The sequence below is a fragment of the Camelus dromedarius genome, chromosome 8, assembly GCF_036321535.1.
Source record: "Camelus dromedarius isolate mCamDro1 chromosome 8, mCamDro1.pat, whole genome shotgun sequence".
Lineage (NCBI taxonomy): Eukaryota > Metazoa > Chordata > Mammalia > Artiodactyla > Camelidae > Camelus > Camelus dromedarius.
The window spans coordinates 25794664-25820064 of NC_087443.1; the positions used below are offsets into that span (position 1 = coordinate 25794664).

General features: G+C 43.1%; 1 protein-coding gene across 1 annotated transcript in view; it reads right to left on the bottom strand.

Moving 5' to 3' along the window:
* SH2D4B (SH2 domain containing 4B) overlaps positions 1–25401 on the bottom strand; it is an 83162-nt gene that overhangs the window by 53615 nt on the left and 4146 nt on the right. The window contains exons 2-3 of the mRNA XM_010984087.3: positions 5826–5985; positions 4563–4710 (exon numbers count right to left, since the gene is read on the bottom strand). Of these exons, the coding sequence (XP_010982389.1) occupies positions 4563–4710; positions 5826–5985 (308 nt within the window). The remainder of the gene's footprint in view (positions 1–4562; positions 4711–5825; positions 5986–25401) is intronic.

A 25401-nucleotide genomic window follows, 5' to 3' on the forward strand; every position in this document is an offset into this window, starting at 1 on the left:
AAACAATCTGCACTTAGGTTCTCAGGGGGAAAAAAAAGAATCAAATTAAATGAACGTTATTGGTGCATTGTTGCATGCAAGACTCACGTTATTTTAGAATCTTGGTGTTGAAAGACATGATAAAAATTACCTAAACCAATCTCTAACCTGAGGTTTAATCCCTTTGGCAAAGCTGGTGCAGTGATCTATTGCTAAGTAACAACAAACTATCAGAAAATTTAGTGGCTTAAAACACAACTGTTGTAGCGGGGAGGGTATAGCTCAGTGGTAGAGCATGTGCCTAGCCTGCACAAGGTCCTGGGTTCAATTCCCAGTACCTCCACTAAATAAATAAAAACTTAATTACCTCCCCCAAAACAAAACAAACCACAACTGTTGTATGTGCTTGTGATGCTGTAGGTTATTAACCTAGGCTTGTCTGGGTGGCCCTTCAGCTCCACATTGTGTCAGCCAAGGTCAGTCACTTAGTTGAGGTCATTTACTGGAAGAACCATGAAGGCTTCACTCATGAGCCTGTGCCTCGGTGCTCTTCCGAGTGGCCTCTCTGTGTGTGGCTGGCTCAGGGAGTCTGGGGTGTACTGAGGTGGGAAGCCCCATGAAAAAGACCAGCAGGACCCCCAGGCAGGGCCACTACTCTCCTGCCAGCACCACCCAGTTCCCTGACCTGGCGGCATTATCTCAGCTTTTGCTTCTGTAAAATGGCTTGCTTCTAGAAAAGTGGAACTTATGCCTAAGATTCTATTGGTTCCCTGAGCTAACTCCTGATTGGTCCATATGTGGCACCTTATTTGCATGGAGCTCACTCCTGGTTAGTCCATTTCTATCACTCCTGATTGGTCCATTTCTACAAAGCTCGTTCCTAACTAGTCAACTTTGTTACAACTTATTTGCGTATGATGTTGCAAAGTGCAGACTGGCAGCCTATAAAAGCCTGTGTAAACCTACAAACAGGGTCCAGAGCATAGAGTGTTAACTCCTCTGGGTTTGCTGGCATAATAAACCTGAGTTCTCCAACCCTGAGTGCTGCCTGGTGTCTCGCCCGGATCCAGGTAGCTGTCACAACTGAGCTGTAGCACACTTTGCTGCAACAGTAGGATTTCTCACCAGGCAGCTTCCAAAGTGAGCGCTGCCAGAAGCGCAAAGGTAGAAGCTGCCAGTCATCTTACAGCCTGTCCTCAGAAGTTACAGTCATTTCCACAGCATTCTACAGACCAACGCTAGCCACGAGAAACAGGCCCCACCTCTCAAAGGGAGGAGAGGCCAAGAATTTGCCATCAGCCATATTTAATCCACCACAGATTCAGGTACCACTTCAGCCTATGCCTCATCATTTCCCTGTGATGAGGAGCTCATCACAATACAAGAGTGGTTCATTTACAGACAGCTCTGACAGAAAATACCTGGGTGCGTAAACCTGGAGTGTCCAACGCCAGAGTCTAACCTGATGTTCCTAACGGACGCTGCCCTTAATGAGCCCCTCCAGGGCCTCGCAGAAGCTACCTGCATCTCTGCGGCTCCTCAAAATGCAGACATGCCCATCAGGGTTACTGTGTGTACTCAAGTTTAAACATTCACATCTAGCAAATTAATTTTTTTATGCAATTAAACAGATAATAACAATAACTTTCATTGGAAATAGCACCAAAAGCCTGCATTTGGGTCCCTCAGTGAACCTGAGTGAGGGCCTGGCCACAGGGATTTACTGACCCCTCCATGAACCCTGACACAGAGCTGGCCCACAATATATCATCCCTCCAACACTGAGGTTCTCAAGGAGAACATCAACCAGAAAATCTCCGCTGGGAACTCAGTCCCTCCACAATATCCCTGTGAACCAAGCCCCAGGACCCCAGCTCCATGGAGCCCCCCTCCCAGCACTTGGGACTCAGCCCGCCTCTGGGGAAGAGGGAGATAGGCTGGTACAGGTGACTCTTGCTGTTGGAGATATATAAAAAGTATTGGTTTTCTTCCCCAGCAGACTTAAATAATCATATGCAAAATCCAGCAATAGAAGCTAAATATCTCTCCCCCGTGGACTGGATGTGAGTTACTATTATGGAATTATTGTTCATTTCAGTAGGTGTAGTAATAAGTATTGTGGCTCTGCTGGGAAATGACCTTTTTCATGAGAGATGCATGCTGAAGGATTAGAGTTTGATCAGGAGGCAGCAAACTAAGGCCAAATCTGGTCAATGTGTCTTATTTAAAATAAAGTCTTATTGGACCACAGCCACACCCATTTGCTCCCATATTGTCTGTGGCTGCCTCTGGGCTACAACAGCCTGGTTGAGTAGTCGCAACAGAGACAGTACGACCCACAAAGCCTAAAATACTGATGACCTGATCCTTAACAAAAATAGTTTGCTAACCCCTAAGTTAGAGTGTTCTATGTCTGCAACTTTCTTTCAAATTGTTCAGCAAAAGGACAGCAACAAAAAAATGCATATATGTTTACGTGTGTGTGCATGCACGTGCGCATGTGCATGGAGAAAACGAGAGAGAGGAGGAAAGAGAAAGAAAATGTGGTAAAATATTAATCATTGGTGAATTTAAGTGAAAAATATGTGTTCATTTTATTTTTCTTTCAACTTTTCTTCAAGTTTGAATTTTTTTAATAAAATATTTTGAGAGTAAATATTGCTTCACTTAAAACCTCAAGAGAATCTCCTTTAAAAAGTACAACTCATGGGAAAGTTATTGGGAGACCAATAACAATATAAATATGTAACTAGCAGTTTCAATGGGTTTAAAAATAATGAGCACAATCACAATAGCAGTAAAAAAATTAAACCTCAAGTTTAATTAGAAAAGAAATGGAGAGCACTTTTGAAACAATCCATTTTACAAAAGTCCAAAAAACAGAAGCCCATAGGCATATCTGTTATTGAGAACATTTGAGACTGGGTGGCCAGTGCATTTACAGGTGTTTTAAAAAAAAAATCTGTATCAAAGACAAAAAAAAAGAAGCTTTGAATAAAAAGAATATACTACATTCCTGAGCAAGAAGACTTAATGGTTCAGTATTATAAAAATGTTCATCTTCCACAAATACAGCTACAATGTTGATGCAATTCCAACGAAAACCACCATGTGGGTTTTTTTTTGATGTTGCAGGGGAGAAGGGGATAGGGACAAAATAATTTAAAAGTTATCTCTGAGAGGAAAAAAATGGATGAGATTAGCCAAGGGCATTTTAGAAATCAAGAGTAATGACAGACTCTGACTTTAGTAGATGGTAAAAATTACGTTAAAGCTGTAATAATTAAACAGTTAAATCTGGCTCAGTGATAGTCAAAGATGAAAAATCAAAGAGATACAAAAGGAAATAAGAAGCAAGAATCAAGGCTGCAAATCCAATGAGAGGCGAGAGGATGGGCTGTACCGTAAACAATGTGGGGATAACAGACTAGCCATTTGGAAGAAAATAAAGTGCGAGCCGTGCATCATACTACACTCCAAAGTGGAGGCAAATTAAGTGCAAAGAAATGAAATCAGGAAAAATATTTAAAACAATGTAGATCAGTGTTTTTAAAAACTTGTGATGGCATGGATCTTTCTATGCATAAAACAAATAATAAAGAAAAAGAGTGATATCGTTGGTTAATAAAAATTTTAATCTTCTGTGCATCCAAAAGCACTAGAACCAAAATTAAGAAACAGCAACAACACTGAAAAAAATATCTGCCATAGAAATGGTCTTGAGGGACCAGTGTCCCCAGTATCTAATCATTATCGGGGAAAAGGTTATTCAAAATTGAAAAGTGGGCAAAAGCTATAAATCTGTAATTCACAAAATAACATAATAGTTGGGATTCAGCATGATTTTTTTCTTCTCTTTATAGTATTTTCTGAGTTTTCTACCCCCAAAAAATGTACTATTCTTGTAGCAAAAAAAAAAAAAAAAAAAAAAATCTCAAAATAGGGACCAAGAAAAAAAATTTTTTTCAGGAAATCTAAGCTTCTTACCAGAGGACAGTAAAGCTCCTTTGCCAGCTCCAGACTCTCCCAGAATGAGTAAACATGCAACATTACAAACCTTCTATCCTAGGCAGAAAATGTATGTTTTTCATCTCTTTGGTATCTTACAAAAATCTCAAGTAGGGTGTTGTTATTACCCTAATATTACACACAAGAAAGTGAAGACTCAGAGAAGTTCAGCAAGCTTCCCAAGGTCACACAGCAGTAATCAATAGAGTTGGAACTGGATCCCAGGCTGGTCTGATCACAAACTCAGCTCTTTTCAAGCCCCATTTCAGGACCCTTGGTTTGGGATCCATAAGGCCTAAGTTCTGATGCTGGCTTTGTCCCCAGCCACTACTGCACATAGCCTTGGCAAGTCACTTCCCTTGTCTGACCCTCAATTGTCTCGTCTGTACAATAAGAAGTGCATTGGCTCAGATGGTGTATCAAGTTCCTTCCTGCGCAGACATGCCAGATTTCTGTTCTCATGAAGCACTCCGTACCAACCATTGGTCAAGGACTGGTCCAAACCAGAGATCAGCCCTGGGGGTCTGGGGGGGTAGAGCAGGTGGCCTCACACAGATGCCCATGCCCTGGCCCACCTTGAATTCCTCGTGGATGCGCTCCTCCAGGACTTTGGCAGCCTTGCGGTCCTCCATCTCCACTTTCCACTTCTCCGCCAGGATCCGGGCTTTCTCATTGGCCAGAGCGTCCCGGAACTTCTTGGTGATCTCTGCCTCCTTCTGTTTCCTTCCAAGAGAACACCAGCAGGCATCAGATGGTGTAGGAGACTCAGGGACCACATACCAACAGAACTTCAAGTGAAAACAATGCGCAATCATTCTTGGTCTATCAGAACGGCGAATATCTGAAGTTCACAAAACTCAGTGTTGGCAGAGGTGGGGAGAAATAGGCACTCTCTGGCATAGGAGTGTAAACGGCAGAACTGCTCTGGAAGCCAGGGGGAAAAGAAAGTCAGAAATCCCATTCCTCACTCAAGTTTACAAAGGTGTAGGGAGATGTTCATCAGAGGATTTTTATAACATAAAAAATGGCAAACAATCCAAATGTCCTTCAACAAGCCCAATAAATTGAGTTTCTTATGTAACGGGATACTATACAGTAATCTTAAGTAACATTGTGGATCTATATTAATCAATTTATCAAGGTGAGTCTGAAGCAGTTCACAGAGCACCTATTGCCCACACGCTCACTGTGGTTATCTTAGCTGGTGGGGACTGGGCTGTTCTTTAATTTATTCTTTATAGTTTTCAATGTTGTTTACACATTGTTACAATTTTGCGATGAAAACACTGTCATTAAAAATTGGAAGGAAAATGCTGGAGTCAACTTCATATGGATTTCCAAGTTAGGCAAAGTGTGCTCAAAGTTGTTTATGAAACAAGTCTGACCCCCGGTATCACTAGGGGCTCAACTGTCTGTCTTGTGTCAGAAATGGAGGTAATATGAAGAGGAACAAGCAGGTTTAAAACTGAATTCCAATTGCTCTGCTGTCCTGGGGACAACTCAGTGAGGGAAAAAGCAAAAGGATATCACATGTATTATCTCAATAAATAAATCCAATCTATATCCATATAGAAAGGATGCTGTGATGCCCAAACCGCAGATGTGAAAACTGAGGCCCCAGATAGGCTCGCCACTAATTAGTGGAGCCAAGAGTCGAACCCACAAGGTCTACCTGATGTAAGACTAATGCTTTGGTCACCTAATCTTAGCAGAATTCCAAACAGCCAGCTAGCTACCTGATGCCTCCTCCCTCCCACCTGTCACCTATTGTCCTTAATTTGAACCCACCCTAAGCCTCTGTGTTCAGGTCCCACTGCACACCCATGGGCGCCTCTCACCAGAGCTCCTCGGCCTCCCTCTGTGCCTGCAGCCGCGCCCTTTCTGCAATCAGCTCCTCGGAGATCTCTTCATAGGGCTTGTCACCGGGGCCCTCTCCCATGATCCAGACCCAGACCTCTCCATCTGCCCCCAGGAGCCACTGGATGTGCTTGTCACTCGCTGCCTCACAATAGAAGGAAGTAAAAGGAAGAAAATAATAAACAAGTCTGAGTTGTAATTAGCAAGGAATGACCAAGGAGAGCCAATGGTGCTCAGCCATCACCACTCTACTAAACGTGGTCATCTACACAGAGGGCTCCAGACAGTGACCAAGCGCAGGTCTGTGGCCATCTCTCCCTTCCCTTCCCTCTAGGGAACAACGCAGCAAAGTCAGCCTGCTGGAGCACGTGCTCAAGGCTGGAACTGGTGTCTGAAGCCCAGGGACCCAAGATCTTTGGCAGAGAGGACATCTGGTGACAGCACAGCGCTCTCTGAAGGAGGACCTGTGTCACTCCCAAGCCAAGGTAGTTAGTTGCCCGTGCATCTGCTCTCTGTCTCTCTCTGTCTCTGTCTCTCTCTGTCTCTGTCTCTCTCTCTGGCATGCTCTATTCTCTCCTGTCCACTGGCTGGAAACAAGGAATTGGAGACAGTGGTGTTATAAGATGAAGCAACTAGGCCTCTGAGTCTCCCTGACCCACATCAGCCTGTTAACCTGAACGAGAAATAAACCTGTGTTGTACAAAATCACTGAGATTTTTCAGTTTGCCTGTTGCAACAGACTCCATTGATAACCATGACTAAAATGGAAGTCTATCCCCAAAGTGAGGTCCTGCAGAAACAGGAATATGAATTATGTGCCACTGCCTTAGCATCTGGGTGGTGAGTGATGTTTAGCAGGCTGGGTGGCTGGAGATCAGTGTTACGCAGGAGCAAAACATTTGGTAAAGTTGTCAAACACCGTAACTTAAAAGGCAGACCTTCATGCCTTCTGAGCCTGTCCCTCTAAGGGAAGAGATTAGAAAAGAGAACGGTGGTCGTGCCTGCTGGTTGCTAGGCACTGTGCTTGGCACGGTGTTAGGGGAAAGAAATGAGTTCAAGAAGGAATTGAGCGCTTTGCAAATAGAAATGAAAGGGAATAGAAATTTGGGAATTTGAAGGATTGGAAAAACCATCTCTTTCTAGGGCCCAAATTGCAAGAGGTGGGATTTGTATTAAAGGTTTTGCATGACAGAGGCCAGTAAAACTTCTCAGGTGAATAAAGTGCCCTAGGGCACAGAGTACCGCGGCTCTTGGACATCCAATGACAGGGAGTGTAGCTGACCGAGCGTGCCAGCTCCGGTGCCCTGGTGTTTGTCCAAGGCCAGGCTTCCAGGGGCAGCTGCCAGACTCTGACTGAGCATGGGAGGCTGCTTCCCAGGAGACATGGGACTCCTCTGATGGGCAACCTCCCTGAGGCCCTGACAAACCTTCCTTGGACAGCAGGGTTGCCCAGGACACCTCCACCCAATCTGCCTTCCCCGTCTCCTTCACTCAGGGTCAGACCCACACCGCCGTGTGTCCGCTGTCCCGGCCTCCTCTCTCTCTCTCTCACAGGCCTTTCCTGAATAAAATTCTTGTGTTTAATCCTAACCTCTCTGCTCCCCAGGGGAGCCAGGCTACCACAAGAAAGCACCTAAGAGTGCACTGTCTCACACTTATTTCTCAAAGAGCCTAAGGTAGACGACCTTCAGCTGAAAGGTAGAGGCATGGGGGAAAGAGGCAAAGAAAAAGAGTCAATTTGTGAAACATGCCCAGAGAAGAACTTTAGATGCTGTTACTGCACATGGAAGCAAGCAGATCAGAAGCCTCCTAAGTTTCTGAGTCGGAACTAATAAAGCCCTTGATTGCTCAAGACTTAGCAACCCTTGGGCACCCAATCTCAATGAACAGGAGGCAGGTTTCAAAGGCTATACTGGTCCAAGGAGGGTGCGATCCTCAACACTCACTTGCAATGTGGCCAAGGGGAATCATGAACAAGGAGGCGCCCCCCTGGGCACAGACAGAGTCCATTCAAGGCCATCCCTTCATGGCCAGGGCAGGGGGACCTTGCAGTGCCTGACCTGCAGGACTTCAGGATGCTATAAACAGACACTGAGTGGGGTTCACATGCCCCCCTTTTCCACAGCAGATATGCTGACCCTGCTCCCAAACTGTATATTGTGTCTGAAAGTGGGCAGTGTTAGGATGACAGGTCTTTCTAGTCACATCAGGACCGGAGAGAGACTAATGCAGAACACGTGCGGACTGCAGACTGTGGGCTGGGTGCAGTGACCAGATGAGACTTGACAGCATCCCCATTAAGGAGGTGGTGAGTGGATTTATGTGCAGAACAAAATGAGTGAGTGACCAGACTGACAATGTGACAGTGACATGCTGTGTCCATCACCCCTGCTCCTCTCCCTGAGCCCACCAGATGACCACTTTCCTCAGCTTCCCTTCAGTTCCATGGGGCCATGTGACTGATTTCTAGCCTATGGAATGTCAGGGGAAGTGATTTGTGCCACTTCCAGGCTGAGGCTGTTTGCAGTCGGTGTGCCTTTTCCACATTCCCTCTCTCTCTCTCTCTCTCTCTCACCCCTCGGAAAATAAGTGACTCCAATATAGTGGAGGAAAAATGCAGCCTGATCCACAAGTCAGTGTTGGAAAGCAAGCCACATGGAGAGCCACCCAGCCCACATTAAACTGTGACGTAATAGGAAACAAACCTTGGTTAAATCAATCCGCTGAAATTTCAGTGTTTATTGCAGAAGGCAGTATTAATTCCCCTGGCTAGTTTACAAAGGCATTGCTATTTTTTAGGATGTTAAAAGCGATACGAAATAGAGGAACATAAGTTTAATGATGACTGATAGAGGCAGGGAAGCAATCATTACTAGAAACACAGAACTTCCAAATTAATAGTGGGCCAAAGTAAATTGGTAAGAGGCTTACCAATCCTGCAAAAATACTTAAAGGGCAAAGAGAAAACAGCAAAAAAAAAAATGTGTAGCTATTACAGCAGACACTGTCAGTTACCTCCTCACCATCCATTCCGGCCACCTTCCTCCCTTACTAAAAACCCCAATGTGTTTCCGGAGTAACAGACATCCCCCAGTTTCAGGAGAGGCAAGTTTCTACCCCAGCCTCAAAGGACAAATAAAATTGGCCTAAATCCATCATGTAATATTATTCTCATTGGCAAGTAATCGATCCAGGTGGGACCAGACATCCCCATTTCTTACTAGGGAGGTGTAGGCAGAAGTCCCAATGAAAGCCTCACCTTCTCTAAACTAAAGGTAAAGAATTCTGATGAGAAACCCTTTTTCCCTTTTTGCTCTTTTACTTCATCTCCTTCTTCCTCCCCAGAGTGAAGAAGTGATGCCAGGAGCTGCTGGATGACTTCTGCAGCCATGCGGACAAAAGCCACGTGCTAAGGATAAGGAAGCAGAAAGATGGAGGGAGGTGGGGGTCTTGATGGCCTTGCTGAGCATCTAAATTGCTCTGCCCATTGCAGGACTCCTCCAGACTTCTTACCGCTTGAGAAAAATAAGGAACTCCAAGGAATAAAGTTCTGTAGCTACTAAGTGAAATGTGGTAAAAGAAATATGAAAGATTTCTTTAATTAGGCAACTATTAATCATGTATTCTGTAATTTAAGGTCAAGCCCATCCCTAACTGGTACAGATAACAAACAAAAAGTAACACAGAAGCCCTAAACCCAAAGTATATTCATTAACACAAAAATCTGAGCAGAATTAATTTCCCTATTAAAAATCTGAGACTGTCAGATGCAAATTTTTTAAAAATCCAATTGTGTATTACTTAAATAAAACACACATGTTAAAAAGAAAAAGGTTCAAAATAAAGACTAGTCAACCAGACCATGCAAAGGCAAGCAAAAAGCAGAGGTGGCAACATCAGACAAGGCAAATTCAAGGACAAATGTGTTGAAGACAAAGAATATTATGTGATAATAAAAGATGCAACCCACAAAGAAGATGTAACAGTCATAAAACGTTACACAACATACAGCATGGCAGACAACTGCACAAAACAGAGGCTCCTAACAATGCAAGGAGAATTTGAAAATGTATATATACTCATGGTGAAGAGTTTTACTATATTTATTTCAGAAGTCAGTAGGCCAGGGGGAGGGTATATAGCTCAGTGGTAGAGCATCTGCTTAGCATGCAAGAAGTCCTGGGTTCAATCCCCAGGACCTCCATCAAGAAATAATAATAAAATAAAATAATAAATAAATTAACTTAACTACCTCCCCCCCAGAAAAAAACAATAACAACAACAAAAAAAATCTAAAGATTAAAAAAAAAGTTGGTAAGCCAAATAGATCTTAAAAATTAATATAGAAGACTTCAATAATATAGTCAACAAATCTTATTTAATAACTACAGAACTTTACTTCTTAAACACTGAGAATACACTTTTCTTCTGATCTTGCAGTTGTGAGAAAAATTTTCTAGGCCACATTTTCTAATAATAATATAAAAATTAGAAATCAGTGGGGGAAAATAGCCATCAAGAAAATATCTCCTAGATAACCTATGGATCTTAAAGGAAATCAAAATTGAAATAACACGTTATCTCGGGGGAAAAATTGTAGCAGAAAAAATATGGGCACGGGGAACAGTGAGCTCAAAACAAAAATTATAGGCTTAAAGGCTTTTCTTTTTGATGTCCCAGTAAAGATACAGCTCTATTCTCCAAACACATAACAATAATACAAAATAACAAGAAAAAAATTGCCTCCATGGAATCTATATCAAACACAAGTGTGAAATGGTGAGCAGGGCAGAAGCCTCAGGCTCCCATGTGGGTCCTGAAGCAAATGGAGGTCACCAAGAATATGACTCCTACAAGGTAAAGAGGGGTAAAACTTCTCCGGGGACCTGAGCAGGATCACTGTTGAAGCCAGGTGTTGGTAATTCTGCGGCAATTTCAAGAAACAGCAAGGAGGCCACTGTGGCTGTGGTGGATGAGCAAGAAGGGAAACAGGACATGCAGTCAGAGAAGCAGCAGTTCAGTTCATCCAATGCCCCATCAAGTTGGTCACTGTCGATCCTGGTAAGGGCTTTGGACTCGACTCTGAGGGAGATGGGAAGCCAGCAGAAGTGGAGACTGGGGAAACTGACATGATCTCATTCACATTTCAAAATGCTCTCTCTCCCTGTTGCGTAGAAAACAGATGGGGGACAAGAAAACCTGTAGGCCAGTTAGCATGTGTAAAAGTCCAGGACAAAAATAATCATTTCTTGAACTAAGGTGGTCCTGGTGGAGGCAGTATAAAGGGGTTAGGATATAGGATATATTCTGAAGGAAAAAGCAGTATTTGCTTAAATTTTGGATAGGAATTGTGAACAAATGAGAGCAAGAAATCTCCAGTGTTTTAACTTAAGCAATGGAATAAGCGGTTGTGTTACTGAAAATAGTTAACATGAAAGAATCAGCTTGGAGAAATCAATGTTTCTGTTTGGGCCAAGTTAAGTTTGAGGTGCTTATTAGAGCTCCAATAGGCAGCTGAATAAAAGAGAGTTCAGAGGAGAGGCTGGAACTAAGGTAATTTTTTGGAGGCATCATTGTACAGATATTTAAAGCCACAAAACTGGAAGAGAGCAGGTAGAGAGTGAGCACAGAGAGAAAACAGAAGAGGTCAAAGGATGGAAGCCCAGCACACTCCAACACTTAGACGAGAGGAGCCCCTCAAATAGACAAGGACTAAGAAGCCTGTGAAGCAGGAGAATAACCAAAAGAGAACAGTCTTCCACAGGCCAAGGGGGAAGAAATTTCAGGAATTAAAGGGAAGTCAACTGTGTCAAAGGCTACTGATGGTCAATGGGATGAAGATGGAGAATTGACCACTGGATTCAACAACATGGAAGTCACCAATGACCTTGACAAAGGTGGTTTCATGAGTTTGTGAAAAAGAACACCTGGAAACTTTTAGAGGAAAATAACGAAAGCATATCATTGTAACTTCGCAGAAGGGAAGAATTTCTTCTATAAGGCATAAGAAAGAATAAACTGTTGAGACAATGTTGATAAATTTGAATACAGATTAAGGTTTAAAACTTCTACACATAAAAAATACCATAAAAACAATTAAAAATCAAGCCACCAAAGGAGAGAAGATACTTGAATACACACAGCTGTCAAATGATTGCAGCAATTAATAAAAGCAGTAGTAACATCTGACATCTACAGATGGCTTATCTGCTGATCATGGTTCAACAAATTTTGCATGCATTAAATTATTAATGTCTAGAACAATCTTCCCCTATTGGGTTCTGTGAGAGAAATAAGCCCTACAAAACATAATTTGAATGATTTTTTTCTCAGTTCCCCCAAAGATTACAGTATATGGACAATACAGGTCTAGATGCACGTTAGAAAAGTTAACTCATTACATACAACGTATCCTTTAGGGCAGCCGTTATCAAATAATTTGCTCTCAGGATCCCTTTACATTTTTTAAAAATACTGAGTATCTTGAAGAGTTTTCATTTATGTGGGTTACATCTATCAATATTTATCATATTTGACATTAAAACTGAGAAATTGTAAATATTTATGTATTTAAAATAATGGCAAGGCCATTACATAATAACATATATAACATTTTGATGAAAATTAGCTATATATACTAAAACAAAAATATTTAATTGGGAGAGTGGCTGTGTTTTCCATTTTTGCAAATCTATTTAATTTCCATCTTCATAGGAAGCTGCTGGATTTTCATATGTTTCTGCATTCACTCTGTTGCAATATGTAATTTTAGTTGAAGTAAATGAAAAAAAAAGTGACTTCACACAGGTATATAATTGGGAAAAAGAAGAAAAAAGAAAAATTCATAGTTTTTCAGGTATTTATTGATAATCTTCTTTGATACCACACCAAAACTGATGTGGTATTTTCTTAAATGTTAGTTATGATGAGGAACATGAGACTATATCAATGAATTTATTGTATTTTGTTATATTAAAATTCACTGGTCTTGTTAATATCATAGTTTTGATCAGTGTATCATGATGACATAAGATGTTACCATTAGGGGAAGCTGGGTGAAGGGTGTGTGGAAATACTCTGAACTCTGCAACTCTTCTCTAACTGTAAAGTTACTTCAAAATAAAAAGCTTAAAAAATTTTTAAAGCAAAATAAAATAAAAATCCATTGGTTTATTTTGTACTTTAAATGAATCTTTTACTCATGCATGATTTTGCACCATTATTCATTGGTCCTCTGGAAAATATTGGTTCATTGAGTAAAGGAGATTTTCCAAATGTGGACCCATTTTATTTTACAGTATCAGAAAATCATATCATAGTTAATATCACTATGAATCTCAGAGAAAAACCTTAATGTACTGGGAATCTAATAAGCTCATTATGGCTGATACAAGTTTTCCAAAAATTCTAATTTCTGCATGAAAGCTGGAATTTTTTCACCGGCATAAATTCTGTCAGTTGTTTCCTGAAGTAACAGATACACTTTGTTCATTTTCAGATACCCAAGTCTGAAAAAAGACACTGTCTGTCAGTCTTTTTTCAAGTAAAAACAGTACTCCACAAATAAAGAGGCTAGTTCAGCATATAACTTAAAACATCACAGTGCTTTTCCACAAGACACTCGTCATACTTCAACACGCAGCAGCAATGCTTTATGCATCCCTCCTTTTTGTCATATAAAAATGAATAATTTTACTGTGAGTAAATTCATGTGTGTGTGATGATGAAAAAATACAATGACTACTTCTGCTAAGATACCCGCAGATTTACCTACCCTTGATTTTGCATCATGAGTACAAGTGTAAACATGGTGAAGTGGACAAATAATATTTTAGTGTTATTGTGAAAACAGTTTTGACACTGTCAACATGGAAAAATCTCAAACCACCAAGAATTCATGGACCACTCTTTGAGAATCACTGTTAGGACATCAGAGCTCAAGTTTCTCACAGAATTCTGATTGGAAAAAAATTTATCTAGAATATACAAAGAATCCTTATAAGTCAATAAGAAAATGACGAACAACCCTACAGGAAAAAAGGGCAACAGATATTGTCTCAAATGTTATTAGTTACCTACGGGTTATCCCTCCACCCTCCTTCCATTGCTTCCTAGCTTTTAGTACTATGAGTATCATCAAAAACAGCAATACGCTTATTTAAAATTCTCATTTTCAAAGATACATGCACCCCGATGTGCATATCAGCACTATTTACAATAGCCAAGACCTGGAAGGAAACGCAATGTCCGTCAACAGATGAACAGATAAAGAAGATGTGATATATATATATATATATATACACACACAATGGAATACCACTCAGCCATAAAAAAGAATGAAGTAGTGCCATTTGCAGCAACATGGATGGACCTGAAGAGCATCATATTAAGTGAAGTAAGTAAGAGAAAAACAATTACCATATGACATCACTTATATGAGGAATCTAAAATATGGTACAAATGAACTTATTTACAAAACAGAAATAGACTCACAGACATAGGAAACAAACTTATGGTTACCAAAGGGGACAGGGGGAGTGAGATAAACTAGGAATTTGGGATTAACAGAAACACACCACTATGTACAAAATAGATAAACAAGGACCTACTGTATAACACAGGGAACTATATTCAATATCTTGTAATAACCAATAAATGAAAAGATTCTGAAAAAGAATATATATATTAAGCTATACATATAATTCAGTTATATATATATATATGCATATAAAATTGATTCACTTTTCTGTATACCTGAAGCATTGTAAATCAACTATACTTCGATTAAAAAATTAAAATAATACTCTCATTTTTCTCAGTCTCCCTTTCAGGTAAGAGTGGCCATGTGACAAATTTCTAGCATTAAATGTAAGTAGAAAGTTGTAAGAGAGTTGTGAGAAATGTTTTGCTGTCCTGATACAGACACCACCCAGTCTTTCTCTGCCCTGTTCTTCATGACTGGGGCACAGACGTGTTACTGAGAAGCACAGGAACCACTTGAAGACCCAGAGTATGAAGCCACCATCTGAAGATCACAGAAAAGCCAGAGACATTAATGATACCACAGAGCCACTTACCCAGCTCAGGACTGCCTCCTTCTAGATTTTTTTGTCAGATGGGAGGAAAAAAACCTATTTATGGAAGCCCCTGTGACTGGACTTTTTTATTCCTTGCAGCTTAACACATTCCTGTCAGATTATTGATTTGAACAAGCATTTCACAGGAGAGAAAACACAGTGAACTAACATATTGAAGATACTTAACTTCATCACTAATTAGAGACTCGCCTATGAAAATAAGAATAAACTATCATTTCACTCCTACAAGATCGGAAAGAATTTCTTAAAAGCCTGATGAAAAAGTCTGATTGTTGGATAGGATATAGAGCAATGATAATTCTTACAAATTGTTGATTGGAGAAGATAGTGACATAACCAATTTGAAGGTATTTGGCAATATTTAGTAAAATTGAATATGCTATATGTTATTACCAAGGAATAGCATTTCCAGGGACCTAATGAGCAGAATCTCTTGCACAAGTGCCCAGAGAAACCTGAAGAAGATGGTTCAGGGAAACACTGTCCAAAATGTTAAAAATTGGAAATAACACAAATGCCCAATAAAGGAAAACAGATCAATAAATTATGGTATGTTTTTATAATGCAGTACTCTATAGCAAGAAAAAATAAATAGGTTTAAACAATACAAACATACCTCCTTTAAAAATGAAGAACCATAAAATTAAATTCAGATTACTTATAGTATAATGTCATTCATGTAGTGATTAACCAACATATTGCTTACAAAATATATATATTAAAGTATGGAAAAGATGTAAGGATGACACATGTTGGATTTGTAATCGGGCTGCACGTAGGGAGAGAGATGGGGAGTGAAATTTTAGAAAGGCATTAAAGTGGGTCTCAAGTGTATATGAAGAATTTAAATAAAAACAGAGAAGGCACTGATGTTAACACTTAATAAAGACAGTATGGGTCCATGAGTACTTATTGATTATCTTCTATTTTGCCTATATGTTTAAATATTTTATAATGAGAAATGTTAAAAGCTTTATTTTTAAATAGATATGACATGAATAAGCTAACTTTTCAATCTAAGACATTAAAAAAGAACAACAGAAAGAAAGTAGGAGAAACAAATTAATGAAAGAAAAAGCTAATATTAGTGAAGTGCTAAGCATATACATTATAAATATAACCATTTGTTCTTTGAAAAATGTAATAAAATAATCACCCAGCATGCTTAAAACATATATATACATAAGTTATATATGTTATATATATATATGCCATACATACGTTTATATATATGTAATATGTGTGTGTGTGTGTGTGTGTGTATATAAACATACATATGGCATTAGGAATAAGAAAGACAATTTAAAACAAGAAGTGATTAAAAGAGAATATTATTGTTAACAAATTTGGAAATATAGATACAGATATAGGCATAAATCTTCATGACAACAGCTTCTTAGAAATGACACAAAAAGCACAAACAACAAAAGAAAACATATACAATTTGGACTTCATCAAAATTTGAAATGTAAAACCTTTATGTTTCAAAGGATAAAGAAAGTAAAAGGGCAACTCAAAGACTGTGAGTAAATATTTACAGATAATACATTCGACAAAGAACTTGTGCCTAGAGTATATAAAAACTCTTACAACTCGATAATAAAAAGATAAGTCAGTCAAAAAAGGGGCAAAGTATCTAAATAGACATTTCTCCAAAGAAGATATTCAGATGGCCGATGAGCACAAGAAAAGATGCTCAACATTTCTACTCAACAAGGAAATGCAAATCAAAACCATAATGACATAACACTTCACACCTCCCAGGATGGATTTAACCAAAAACACAGGCAGTAACAAGTATCAATGAGGATGCGGAGAAACTGGAACTCTCATACACTGCTGGTGGGAAGGTAAAATTGTGCAACTGTTTTAGAAAACATTCAGCCAATTTCTCAAGTTACTAAACATAAAGTTATCAAACAACCCAGCAATTCCACTCCTAGGTACACACTCAAGAGAAATAAAAACATCTGTCCACACCAAAACTCATATGTGGATGTTTATAGAAGCATCACACATAATAGCCAAAAGTGGGAATAACCCAAATGTCCATTAAAAGACGAATGGATAAACAAAATGTGATACATCCATAAAATGGCATATTATTCAGTCATAAAAAACAATGACATACTGATACATGCTACAGTGTGGATGGACCTGGAAAACATCATGCTAAGTGCAAGCAGCCAGTCACAAAAGTCTACATATTATTCCATTGATATGAAAGTCCAGATTAGGGAAATTCACAGAGACATAAAGTAGATTAGTGGTTGCTAGAGGCTGGGGCAGGGAGAGAAGGGTCTGGGAGGTAATAAAGTGTATGGGTCTTCTTGATGTGATGAAAATATTCTAAAATTGACTGTGGTCATGGTGGCACATACATATGAATACACTGAAAAGCATTTAGTTGTACACTTTGAATGGGGGGCTTGTACGGTACATAAATTATATCTCAATAAAGCTGTTTTTGGCAGCAACAATAACAAACAAAAACTCTTCTGGTAATTTATAGGGTAAGTAGGAAGAATATCCATTAGGGTATAGAGATCTAACTTATCAGCCAACTTAGCCTAACTGACATTTATAAAACACTGCACCATACAGCAGAATATTTTGTTTTCAAGTGCACACAGAACATTCACCAAGATAGATCATATTCTCAGCCATTAAAAAAAAAATCAACGAATTTTAAACATTTGAAATCATTTATGGTATGTGTTGAGAACCCAACGGTGGTGGTCAGATAAGGAGCACGTCAGTGAGAAGACAGGATAAGGATAAATGCTCTCCGAGGCCCAAAGTCATGTCATTTTGAAAGGACACGGGGAAAACAGGTGTGGAAATGAGCCCCAATTATTTAAATCCCAAAGTCAAATGCAAAATTTGGTTCCCAATGGGAGAATCCTAGGAAGCTCTGCTAATTCGTATGTGAGAAAAACCTGGAAAGCAGTAATACTAGCCCCTGGGAGAGATAACAGAGAGGCAGGCAGCCGCCTGCAACCTGCTACTTCAGCCCAGCTCCCTGGAGTGGAGCTGAGACCTGGGTCCGGTTACAGGGTGCCGGGAGATAACCAGCTGGTGGCCTTTCTCAGAAGCTGCCCCTGCTGACCTCCAGGCAGACAGGGAAGGAGGGAGGTGGCAGGCATGGTCACCCCTAAAGCAAGGGAAGAAAATTACACCTGGGCAGCTAGCCTAGCATCCCCCAGCTGGGACCCTGCAACAGGCAGGAGAGGTGCTTCCTTCCATCCAGAGCTGAGCAAAACCCGGTCTGTTCAAATAGCCCATGGGCTTTTGGCAGCATCTGGGAGAAACTGAGGGGTAAGGAGAACTGGCCTTTATCGACCCCATCCCTGTGGGTTCAAGCTCTCTGGGAACCTGCAGAAACTCTGTCCCTCTTTAAATGTCCCTCCTCGGCTGTGTAGGTGACAATCTCCTTCCCTGAATCCTCATCATTATTACTAACAAACCTCTTTAACTTTTCCTAGTTTTACTGTTTTAATGTGCAATGATGTGCTTTACTAGTGAGGTTGAACCCCTTTCCTCATGGTCTTTGTGATTCGAAATTTTACTCCTGTGAATGGCTTCTCTACATTTTGCCCCCATTTTTCTACTGTTGGTCTTTTGCTAATGGATTTAGGGAGCTTTTTTATGTTCTCTGGATACGAGTCCTCTGCCCTTTACGTACGTTGCAAATATTGTACTCTCCCTTATCTCCTGTTTTGTTCTTTTTTAAACTCTGGTATCTTTTAACAAGATTTTAAAAATCTAGTCATATTTATCTTTCTTGTCCTTTTTTTTCCTAGTTGTGTCTTCTTTTAAGGAAGACTTCACTCTCCCCAGTATTCTCTCATATTTTCTTTTTATATCATTTCTCTAATTCTGTTTTGTTTTGTTTTGGCTTTTTCTGCACTGGTCTTTAATCACCTGGAATCTGTCCTTTGACCCTGGGAGCAGCTGTGAGGACAGGGAAGTGGTGCTCCCGCAGGCCTGGACCAGGATTCTAACTCCGCCTCAACTCAAACTGAGATAATAACCTGTTTCATTACTTTGAAGACATACATTTTAACAATTCTCAAATCAAGATGTGTCTTACACACAATGGTGTATCATGGTTTAATTTACAGCTTTCTAAGTAGTAGCTTAAAATGGCGTGTCTTTCAAGCTATGGCATCTTAGATATCATGCAACACAAAGGACCCAACCCCAGGTCCCTAAGCGGGTGAGATAAACAGGCACTTTGTAAAGCACCCCAGACAGGCCAGACGCAGAGGCAGCAAGGCGCTCCACCTGGGTGAGTTCTAAAGAATGCAGCTGCTCTGGGACCTCATTCTTCCTACTGCCCTGACCCTTCCTCCTTAGCTTCCAGAACCTGAGCCTCCTAGAGAGGGAACCCCTCCCGGCTCCCCCTTACCAAAAGCCTCCAGCCAGACGAGGCCATGCCTTCAGTTCTCTCCTTCCAGATACAGGCTGATCTCTCTCCACAGCCCAGAAAACTGCACCCTCAGCCCTGGGGACACCCATGCCTGCTGAGCACCAGGAGCCATCATGATGGGTTCCCCTGTGTTCTCTTACAATGGCTTCTGCCTGGCTCCTCCCTCTGCCCGCCCGGCGAGTCTGGGGCTTTGCAGCTTCTGCAAGGCTGGCACTGGAGATGGGGAGCCGTGGGCGCTGGTGGAGCTGCTTCAGTCAGAACCCCAGCACTGGGCTTGGGGAAGGCAGAGGGGAAAGGGGAGTGAGGGGTGAGCTACAGAGGCCCCCAGCCTGGGCTGCCTCTGGAACTTTGCCCAGTGGCTCCTTCAGCCTCACAGCCACCCAGAAACTCCAACCCTCATCACAGAAGACGGAAGTGAGCTGCAGGGAAACCGGGAGACATCATCCCTCAGCAATGCTGAGACTGGACCACTGAGAAGCCCAGTCACCAGCACTGCTGCCCCACCTTTCTGTCTGCCATGTGGGGGCAAACCGGGCTGAGTAGGCAGAAAGTGGGGCCCCACCAAGGTCAAGTCCACACACCTAGGCCGAGCATCAATGGCATGGAAGACCCACGTGGGGTCTCACAGTCCAGGCGGGTGGAGTGGTCTGGCCCCCAGCCCCTCTCTCCATGCCCTAAGCCACCCATGGAATGCAAACCATTCATACACACACAGAGAAAAAAACACACACAGCTCTCAGAGATTCCTAGGGTTTTTTTGCCCTGGTCGGGGTCCCACGCCCAGCTGCACAGTCATGACCAGGGTGGTCCCAGGCCATACCCTGTGCCTCCAACTGTCAGCAGATCACAGCAATTCCCCAAAGACAAGTCTTCCCACCCACATTAATGACCATCTTTGCTTCACCCATAGGAAGCTTATCAGCATCCCAACCACCAAGGATCGCCTTTTACAGCAGTTTCCTCCAATGTATCCTAAGAAGCAAAACCACACAAGGGGCAGTGACTTGACGGACTCAGTAAAGTCCCACCCCGACCTTCATCCCTGAGACTCCAAAAAACTGAGGTTGGAGAGGCAATGATGGAGCCAGTCCTATAGCCAGGGTTTCGTGGTGGAGCACACAGGAAGAGGCTGCACGAGGTCCAAGGGCACCTGCCATCAGAGGCAGATGTGTGGGGAGGGGGGTGAGGAAAGGAAGGAGGTGAACAGGACTTGGTGGCAGGAGCTTTCCCACCTGCTGAAGCTTTTTGAACCCTCCCAACCACTGTTACTCCCACTGCACAGGTGATGTTCCAAGGTCACTCCAGTGGAACCAAGATGACAATCCAGGGGACCTGATTCCATTCCACCATGCTAGAGGCATGCTGAAAATAGCAAACACAACCAAAGGGTCTGTAACACTGTCATTTCCCACGCTGGAGCCCCTCAGGAAATGAGCTAGTGGAACATCACTTCGGGTGTGGGAGTCTGGAAGACGGGGCAGGATCTGGAGAGCTGCAGGGCCTAGCCACAGGCGGTGGGCGCTAGGCCACGTCTCTGGGGTCAGGTAGACAGCCCCGTATCATCAGATACACTACTTCTCATGACGTTCTTCTTGCCTAATGTCAGGGCTCCGGCAGGGAAGCTTGCCGCATCCACCCCCACTGCTCATCTGCTGCCTTCACTGGTCCCTCAGACCCACACTCAGCCCCAGTTTACCAACTACCTTGGCACAGGGGACTTTTTACCTCTTGTCTGCCCTGCACAGGACTCTGGACACCCTCCTCCACCACCAAACACCTTTTTTTCTCTCCTTATTACATATATTCCCTGAAAAAGATCAACCATTCTCCCTCCCCACAGAATTAGTCTTTGAATATTTGCTGTGGACTGGAAACATTTTCTTAATAAAAGGTATGAGGAAGTACTGGTGGATAATCCAACACTGTGTGAAACCAGGGGGAGATTCTGTCAGTGGCGTCCCCCACCCTCCCCCCGATGGCACTGTCCTAGAAGCACTGTTCCCAGCGCCCAGGAAAGGGACCATGAGCAACAGCTCCAAAGAGCTACGGCCCAGAAATCCAGGCCATCCATGCCTCTGATTCCCCAGCATTCCACACAGTCAAGACAATCCAAGTGGATCTATCAGAAAATTGTTGGAACTCACAGAAGAATTCCAAACGGGAGTTGAAGAAAATCAGCATGCCCAGATCAGGGGTGTCCCACCACACTGTGACAGCAAGAACAGGGCTGGTTCAGGAGACAGCTTCAAACGTGGATTTCCCTTGATGTTTAATGACGCCCATGTGACGTGCAGAGAATCCTAACAGCGAGGGGTGTGCTGCTGGGTGGGCCAAATCGCTTGCACAAGGGGGCAAGGGGGGAATAAAATATTTATCACTTCCCCTCAGAGGGAAAAAGGTGAGGAACAAGGAGCACTAAGTGGAGATCATGTCCAAGTAATTATTGTTACTATGATTTGATTATGAGACTACTATCAGCATAAGAAAAAAAGGTCTTGAAAGATAAATAAGTAAACAAAATCAATCCAAAATTCTTGATTATACCAACAAAATCATGGAGAGGGCTATTAAAATATCCTTAAGTGTCTCACCTTCTGTAGATAATGTTTCACTCTTGATAAAGAAAATAAGCTCGAGAATATTTTTTAAATCAGTTTTTAAATGACATATGCTATTTAATACACATTTTTCAACAGACTTCCTTAAAACAAAATGGCATCAGTGGGTGGTGGGTATAGTTCAGTGGTACAGTGTGTGCTTGGCGTGCCCGAGGTCCTGGGTTCAATCCCCAGTGCCTCCGTAAAAGGGGAAAATTTTTTTTAATTTAATTTAATTAAAAAATTTTTTTTAATTTAGAAAAAAAGGGTAACAAAAGGTAGGGGGAAGAAAAGATCCAGGCAAAGCACACTGAGCAGATGCAAAGGAAAAAAAAGAGCATTGGTCAAACTAAAATCTAAGACAAAATCCTAAAACAAGAAATGAAAAGGAAATGAATAGTAAGTATGCAGCAAAAAAGTGACAGAATTGTCGTTACTTAGATATTATAGATTGTATCTCAGCTTCCACAGCGTCTTCCAGAACACAAGTATATGGGATTTTTATACCTTTACTGAAGATTTCCAAGGTCTAGGGGAGGGGTCCTTCTGCACAGCTCACAGCCTTTGACTCAAGAAAGAAATCCTTTAACACCTGCCTCTTCCATCACGCCCCTCTGGCACAGCTCGCATGCAAGGGTCTTAGCAGTTACTCACCCGCAGCCGCTGCCAACCTTATCCATAAGCTTTGTTCCAGATGCTGGGATGGGAAAATGCAGAAACATCCACCGTCTCACGGCACTTTCAGGCTAATGGAGGAGACGGACCATAAACAAGCAAACAGATACATTTGAAAAAGAAGGAGGAGGAAGAGGAGGCAAATCCATAGAGACAGGAAGCAGATGAGTGGTTGCTGGGGGCTGCAGGGAGGAGGGGATGGGGAGCGACTACCTAATGGGTACACGGTTTCCTTTGGGGGTGATGACAGTGATAGAGGTGGGGGCTGCACAGCATTTGAATGGACTAAATGTCACTGAACTGCACACCTTAAAATAGTTAAAATGGTCAATTTTATGTTGTGTGTATTCTGTCACAAGAAAAGAGAAAAAGATACTTCCAGATGTGGTAAGTGTGATGAAGAAAATCAGGCGGGGTGTCCTAAGAGGGAGGCTGGGGTGGGGTCCTTGAGAGTGGTGCTCAGTGGAGAGCTCAACACTGAACTGAGAGATGAAGGCGGGGAGGGACCAGACTCACAGGGACTTGGGAAAAGAACATTCCACACAGAGGGACACGAATGAGTGGAAATTAGGTCAGAGACTGGGCAGAGGCCTGTGACAAGCATTTGTGTTTCTTTGCGTGCAGTGGAAGCCACTGAGGCAGGGAGATGCATGAGCTAATTACGGTGTTAAAAGGGCACTTTGGCTGCTCTGTGGAGAAAGGTTGTAGGGCGTGAGGCAGGGGGACCACTGAGAACATGGGAGCATTGGGAATGTGGGCAGGAAATACAGGTTCCCATGACACACCGAGGCCAGGAGGGCCCAGGTCCAGCAGGTGAGGTTGCCACGGTTACTGGACAGCTCCCAGGAAACAGAGAGAAGGCAGATGCCCAGTGAGAAGGACTGAGTCACACAGCTTTCACGACAGCGTGGGCCAGGCCCACCTGGGCACCGAGTCCAGGGCAGACGTGCAGCGGCCGTGGCTGAAAGCTGAGGGACGGGATGCTAGGGAGGGCGTCTCCAGCCCCAGGTCAGGGCTGCTTGTGGGAGCGGCACAGGCTGGGCGGGCAGAGAGAGGTGGGCCCAGCAGGCGGGAGCAGCCTCTTGACCCCAGCTGTGGGGAATGGGAGCAGTGGGGGCTGGACAGCTGGACTCAGAGCCCTCCAGAGGCTGGACTGGGGTGGCCAGTGGGCCAGCGCAGGCGGGATGCAGGGATTCCAGCAGAGAGCTGGCTGTGCAGGTAACAATAAGGCACCTCCGTGAGGCTACAAGTTTGGTTTGCTGCGTGACGGGTGTCAGCCATGGTAAAGGAGAAAGTAGGAAGGAGGGTGGGGAGAGAGGTCTGGTTCCTAAGCAAAGGAGGTCTAGATGGATAGGAGATGGTCACGGAGGAATCGGTTTAACACTGACAGAAACTGCCAATCATGGCAGAACTGACAAGACCATGTGGGGAAGCTTGCTGGCTCACAGCAGCAGTGTGAACACGTGTCCTGTGTCCCAGGTGACACCCAGCTCCAGCTCCAAGACACTGGGATGACCGGGCAAGCAGAGACGGGGCCGGGAGGTTGTGAAGGCTGCAGCTCCTTACACGGGGTGTGGGTTCCTGCGGTGACAAAGGGCACTGAGACGGGAAGGGACTGAAAATGGCACAGTAAGGCTGGCGGGGCGTGGCTTAAATCTTGCAGGGACATAATGTGATAACATGCCTTCCCAGAGTCTCAACACACCACAAAAATCCCGTCAGACATCAAATTTTATCAGAAATGTAACACACAGCAAACACAATGGCAGATGGGAAAACAACATAAGCTGAGGGTCTGTATCTTCCACATCAGGGCAGAAGCCCAGAAGCTTCTCAGCAAAGTATAAAGCGAAAACAGAAAGACATGCGCACATGGTCAGGGGATTGAGGTGTGCCCAGCCGTGGGGTCATCGTTCACCCCAGCTTACTTCTGTGGACCCCAAACATGTGTCTGAGGATCAGTACAACCCCTGAGGGTCCTGTAAACTGGAAGAATCCGTATCACCAGCATTGACTCCCTCCCTCTGCAGGCACAACTGAAAAGCAGAGACGTTCTCAGGGACAAGGCACACCCTGTCCTACCTGAGCCCTAGGGATAGTGAGGGCAGGCTGCTTGGGGCTGGGAAGCGTCCTGATCAGAAGAGACGAGGGAGGTCTCAGGGGACGAGCAGGACTGGGCCGATGGGCCGGAGGATTTAATGTTATTCCAGGCTGACCAGCACTGAGTGAGCTGTGCTCAGGGATCCCAAAGGGCTGGCACACACGTCAACAGGATACAGCAGATGCTTCCTTCAGGATAAACTGGAGGGAGGGAGGCAAGAGCTGGGAAGGGAGCACCTGTGAAAGTAAGGAAGAGAGAAGCTCTGGCCGATGGAGCCTGTCTCCACACACACCGCTTTGCCCCGGAGCTCGCGCCTGACTCTCCAGGTGGCTGGGTCCCTGGGATCAGTTGGTAGGTCACTTTCAAGAGCCAGCGCTCTGTCCCGTTCACCCAGGTCAGCACTTAGTAATGTGGACGAAGGGAATGAATGAGTGAATAAATGAATGAACAAATGAATGTGTGCATAGATCATCAACTGAACTGAAGTCCTAAGTTCAGAAATGAATGAATAGAAAAACATCAGTCAGTGGACCAAGGCCAAAGTCACAGGATGGGTATCCCGTCTCCATTCGTAGCAGCTACGTAACTTCGGGTGGACTGCATCACTTCTGAGAGCCTAGGCTTCCTTACCCGGGACAGGGCCACAGAGCTAGG